Below are 6,297 nucleotides of genomic sequence, written 5' to 3' on the forward strand. Positions count from 1 at the left end.
GTTAGGGTCGCCGATTAATAAATTTTTCCGCTGCGCCGTAGGGGTGCCGGCGATCCAACAGAAACTTTTACAAAAAAATTTTGGCTGCTAAATCTACCTACTAAAATCAAAGTTGCAATCTGGAGAATATCATGGAACTATTTGCCTACAAAGGTCAATATGCATCATAGGAAACTAGTCAATAATACAATCTGCCCCCAACGTAGAGGAAAAGCTGAAACAATCGATCATATATTTCGCGAATGCCCAGTTTCAGTTGAAGTTTGGACAACATTATCAATCCAGAATATCCTCATGGATACTAATATGGATTTTTTACAGTGGATTACCTGGGTTTGTTATTAGTATACCCCTCGTCAATGCAGTTTTTTTTGTTGTGCACTTTGGGCCATCTAGGGAGAAAGAAATTCTAGAACGCATGAAAAGAAAATTAGCACTGGACAGGAAATAGCGAGTTTCGTAAATAATTATATTACTGAATAAAATGATATTGAAAAAAGAAATCTAGTAAGTTCGAAGTAGTTTAGAAGATGGAGTCACCCACCTAGTGAGTTCGTTAAAATCAATTTTGACGGTGCGTATGATGGGCGACATTACCAATCGACTCCGGGTATCATGGCCAGGAATGATGACGGGACAGTTCTCTTATCTTGCTCAAAAATTCATGAAGGGGTGGCCTCCGCCTTTGCTGCTGAAGCGATTGCATGCCGAAAAGCAGTCCAAATAGGAATCGAAAAGCAGTGGCCGACGATCATAATCGAAGTCGACTCTTTAACAATAATCAAGAAATGTAAAAATAAGAGTCAAAATCGATCACAAGTAGAAGTGTATATACATGATATTCAACAGAGAACAGGTAGATCTAGAAATATTGTGTTCAAACATACACCGAGATCAGTAAATGCTTTAGCACATATACTGGCAACAGAAACTCTGAAAAAGGAGGAGGAGGTGTACCTGGTAAAGAATGTCCCTGGGTATGCCGAAAATCAAAAAGAAATCGATTGGGTGCTTGAACCAGACTGAACATGACCGGAGAAGAGGATAAAGAGAGGAAAGCCTTAAGCAAAGTAAATGAACACTTTTTGAAAGGATAAGCTTCCCTGAGAACTGAAACCGTCAAAAAGAAAAGAGAAATGATGGTGAGTCGATAAGATGGGTATCAGGAATTTCTGATTGGGCAATCGTTCGGTGCTTTTATTATCTTTCTAGATTATTCTGAATTAATATCTAGGCTATTTTTTTTCTTTTTTGGGCCACTTTAAGTTTTGGGACCAAATTCTTTTCTTTTCTGTTTATTCTCTTTTAGACATTTGTTATGTAATCTAATTTCATTTACTTAATAAAGCTCAATCTAAAAATTTTGTCAAAAAAATTATCAAAATATTAATATCATTAATCAAATTGTAAACATATTTTAATATATGATATAAACAAATTAAATATAACGTGTTAAGAAAAAAAACACCTCCTTAAATTTATAGACACTATTTATGTTATAAGTATATATGTGTTTAAAATTTTAATCAACATCAAAGTGAATTTGGAAAATATTTTAGGACACCTATATTATGTTTATTTTTTTAGTAATTTAGTTGTTTTTTCGTTGACATGATTGGATCTGGCAGTAATTAGTAGTAATTATTACTCACAGTAAATCTAGTGAGTGGCCACACGTGTAGGAAGTTACCTGAAAAACGGACAAGCATGTGGCTGTCTTTGTCCGTGAATCGTCGCCTAAATGGCACGTGTCTAACATCCTATCCTACATAATTATCAGTTCAATGATTGGATTTATCACGAATTCACCAATATACCCCTCAACTCATATGTGTCCACTCATCAGCATTTTGAGCCCGTACTTATATTAGTAAACCGTGTCGCACTAGAATATTACCTCCCAATAGAGTTCGGTGAACATTTTTTAACGCAGTTAAGCGGTGGATTAGTACTTTTATTCTTTTATGAATTTTTTAATTATATTATAATTTGTTTACAAATAAAAAAATCTATTAACATATAATTTTTATTTTATGTTGCCAAAAGTAAGAAGATAAGAAAAGTTCCTTATAAATTTACAATTATAATGTATCCTCATAAATTAGATAATCGTTTTAATATTAATTTAAAAGTTTGAGAAGAAAAATAATTTTAAATTTTAGTGAAGAATATTACTACATATTTAATGAACTTTTTTATTATTATATAAATTTAAGATGATCAGTTAAACAGTTAATGTAAAACTTATCTTTGTTTTTGCCAAAACGTTAAATTTATCTAATGTCACACATTTATTATTATTTTACACAAATTTATAATTGTTTGATTTGATTATATTAATTCGATATATTTGTAAAAGTAATGTATGTTGAATAAATAAAATATTTTTATTTATTTAAAATAATAACTATTAAATATAGATAAAAAATTTAATATAAATATGAAATCTATTTTAAAATTAGATAATGTCACTAAATTATTAGTAAGTTTATGTTTTGGTTACTTAACTTTAAAAAGTTACAAAATAGTCATTGAACTTTTTAAAAATTTTCATTTAAGTTACTATATTATTAAAATTGTTGTTGTATAACATTCTCAGTTCACATCGCTTGTATCAATCAAAAGCTCTACTCCTCTTCTCTTTTACAGTTTAGTGTTTTTTTTTAAAGAAAAAACTTTGAAAGCCATGAATCTAAAAATCAAAATCAAAACAACTTTATTCTCTGGTCTCCAACATTGATCGTTAGATTAACTTAGATATAAGGTATGTTCTTCTACTTGTTGATGAGTACCGATCTATCTTACCATTTGTCAAATAATCATTTGGAGCCTGCTAATTGGACTTAAAAAAAAAGCTTAACAATCTAGTGATTTAAATAAAAAATCTCAAATAATTCAATAACAATTTTATAAAACTTTCTGAATTTTAGTGCTTAAACATAAACTTACTGATAATTTAATAACTCGAATATAATTTATATAGAAGTATGTAAAAAATGTAAATATTAATATAATCATCTCTCTCTCTATATATAGTTTCTTAAGCTAGAAAAACACAACTTCTACATGGTTAGCTGTCCACTGGTTTTTTTATTAATCTTTTTTTCCTTTTATTCCACCAGTTTTCCCCAGATTTTATTTTCTCTTAGCTTATATTTTTCTTCCCCCACCGTTTTGACATTTGAAAACTTTCCGGGACTTTATTTCCTTTAACGAAAGTCCCAGATTCTTAAAACACATTTCTCTTGGTAGAGATCTGGAGTTAAGGTTTTTGCTCTGTTTTAGTCAACGATCTGGGGAGTTCAGTTTGGTCTGGTTTTTTCTTACAGCTAAAGAATCAAAGGATTCTTTTTTTTGTTCTTGCCTTTGGTAAGACGCCATTGGAGAGAGAGTGAAAAATAACAACACCAAGACGAAGACGACGAGTTTCAGTTCAGTTTCTTTTTATATTCCTTAAAGCTTTTATCTTTGTATATAATACACGCGTGAACCTAGGAATTTGACTCGTGTAATGCTGCGAGCAGACTCAGTGAGTCTTACGCTTTCTCTGAAAAATGCGTTTCTCCATGATTTCTGAAACACAGATCGTTCATTTTCAATCTTTATAGAGATATAAAACCTTACCCTCCATACATATTTTTTTCTTCGTTTCTTTTTTTTTGTTGTTGTTGTTGTATAGTATAAAAAAATGATGAGAATGAAGACTAAACCGACGGCAGCAACCTTTAAAGGCGGAGGTGAACCGGTTGCACGTGAATGGGAACTTAGACCCGGAGGTATGTTAGTACAAAAACGAAACCCAGATTCCGATCAAATCACGATCCCACCGGCGCCGACTATTAGAGTTAAAGTCAAACACGGCTCTATTTACCATCAAATCAACATCAATTCTCAAGCTACATTCGGTAAAAGAAAATCGCACTTTTTTTTTCATCATAAAAATGGTTTTTTTATTATTAATTACAGTGAATTAATTATAAAACAACACTTTTTTTTTTGGTTTTTTTGCAGGGGAATTAAAGAAAATGTTAACGGGACCAACGGGATTACACCATAAAGATCAAAAGCTAATATACAAAGATAAAGAGAGGGATTCGAATGTGTTTTTGGATATGGTGGGTGTTAAAGATAAATCGAAAATGGTTTTAATTGAAGACCCAATTAGTCAAGAAAAGAGATTAATGGAGATGAGGAAAAATGCTAAAATGGAGAAAGCTTCTAAATCTATATCTGAAATTAGCTTTGAAGTTGATAGGCTTGCTGGCCAGGTAATTTGTTTTTTTGGGAGATTATGTTGTGTTTTTTTTTTTTGTGGGTTTTGATTTATGATGGAAATTATTTTGTAGGTTTCAGCATATGAATCGGTTATTTCAAAAGGTGGGAAAGTAAATGAGAAAGATGTGGTTAATTTGATTGAGCTGTTGATGAACCAGTTGCTTAAATTAGATGGGATTATGGCTGATGGTGATGTTAAATTGCAAAGGAAAATGCAGGTAAATTATAAAAAAAGATATCCCAATCTCTCTTTTTCTTTTTTATTTTATAAAACCCCTCGACCTAGCGGATTAGGCATCGGCTTGCTGGTTAGGCGAAAACTTTAGGTTTTTCTGTATTCAGTTTCGAGTTTTACTATACTACCTGTATTTCGCTTGATTTCATTTTAGGCAAAAATATTATGAAAGTTTTACTATACATAATTATTTTATTTTAACTCAAAAATGAAAAAATTAATTTTTGTATATTAGATCAAATAGTGAACTGATCTTTTCTATTAAAATTTATCTATTTTACTATTAAAATTGATGCGATGCGTGTATTTTATAGACCAATTTTAAGCACTAGAAATGAAAAAAAATTAATAGAAAGATTAATTTACTCATTAATCTAACATATTTAGATTAATTTGTCTATTTTTCAATAGAGGAGATAAAATACTATACTACTTTTAATATAAAACTTCCATTATACGTTTACCTTTCATTTTACATTTCAATTGATTTGACATAAATTTATACTTATGAATGTACTGAATTACTATTTTTTTCTTTAAAAAAAAAACGTAAAAACTTACAACCCAAAATCATTGGATATGTTGATGAAGGTGAGAAGGGTTCAAAAATATGTTGAAACATTGGATACGTTGAAGATTAAAAACTCAATGCCTAACAACAATGGAGGAGGTGAAATGGAAATGCAATCTGAAGACAAGCATACCAATGGGCAAAAAGTAGCCCCAATCCAAGAACGCCGCTATAATCAGCAACAGCAACAATCGTCGGCAGCGGATGGGGTGGTAGTGACGACAAAATGGGAGACATTTGATTCATTCCCAGCATTAGTGCCGGTCCCCTCGACATCTACATCGACTGCCAATAATTCAATCTCTCCGCCGAAGTTCCCTTGGGAATTCTTTGACTGAAGCAAATGCCATTTTTATTGTTTGTGTGTGTGTGGATGTGCTTTAGTGTTTGCCATATGATCTTATTGTTTTCTTCTTCATTCTTTGACGTAGTTAGATTTGGTTGAACAAAGCCCCCTTATGTTTTGAACATGTCATTTTATTAGTTTGAATGGGAAAATAAATACGGGGGCTTCCACTGTGGTTCAATTCTACAGTTCCATTTCAATTTGTATTCTCCTAAATTTAATGGTCGCAAACAACTATATATATTTTTTATGTTACTTCTGCTCTTCATATTTCTTTTATTTGCATTCTACATTATTTAAATATAGATTTTTTTAATATTGATAGATTTAAGTTAAAATAAATCTAAATTAAGAAACTAACATAATGTAAAATCTAAAATCTTAAAATTTGCGGATTTTAACCTTGTTTAGTGAAGATCTCATTGATAAAAATATAGATCATATTTAAATGAAGTTTAATTTTTAATAAACCATAATCACTTCCTACTTGACTATAGTTTTATTATCATCATTTATTGTATATGTAAAATGTTATATTTATCTCATATTTATTATTTTAAATTACAAATTAGAAATAAACACTATTTCATAAAAAAAATACCCATATTAATTTTAATTAATCACTTTACTAATAAAAATAAATAAATAAAACACGATTGTAAATGGTGCGACCAGAGATGAATTAAAGGGGTAAACAAGAGTTTTGGCTCTCCAAAAATAGAAAAATCTCTGTACAGCCCTTTAAGAGATGTTTAAATTTTAATTTAATAAGGATCAAATTACACTTTGACCCAAATATGATTTTTTTTCTTAAATTCCTTAAAGATAATATAATTATAAATTAATAGATAACAAATATATATTTTTTCA

At 30.1% G+C, this 6,297-nt stretch overlaps 1 protein-coding gene and 1 long non-coding RNA gene across 2 annotated transcripts; one reads left to right on the forward strand and one right to left on the reverse strand.

The window, feature by feature from the left end:
- Window positions 1-205: 205 nt before the first annotated feature.
- LOC105801776 (uncharacterized) lies at window positions 206-1,181 on the reverse strand. Its single transcript, XR_001136057.2, has 3 exons — window positions 958-1,181; window positions 545-769; window positions 206-409 (listed from the first exon to the last, which is right to left on the reverse strand). It is a non-coding gene; the product is annotated as an uncharacterized LOC105801776 (long non-coding RNA).
- A 1,882-nt stretch (window positions 1,182-3,063) lies between these two features.
- On the forward strand, window positions 3,064-5,682 carry LOC105801774 (BAG family molecular chaperone regulator 1). Its single transcript, XM_012633056.2, has 4 exons — window positions 3,064-3,905; window positions 4,012-4,268; window positions 4,347-4,493; window positions 5,102-5,682. The coding sequence occupies exons 1-4, from the start codon at window positions 3,689-3,691 to the stop codon at window positions 5,417-5,419; spliced, it is 939 nt and encodes a 312-aa protein (XP_012488510.1). The 5' UTR covers window positions 3,064-3,688; the 3' UTR covers window positions 5,420-5,682.
- The last annotated feature ends 615 nt before the right edge of the window (window positions 5,683-6,297 follow it).

Source organism: Gossypium raimondii, chromosome 11 (genome assembly GCF_025698545.1).
Source record: "Gossypium raimondii isolate GPD5lz chromosome 11, ASM2569854v1, whole genome shotgun sequence".
Classification (NCBI taxonomy): Eukaryota; Viridiplantae; Streptophyta; class Magnoliopsida; order Malvales; family Malvaceae; genus Gossypium; species Gossypium raimondii.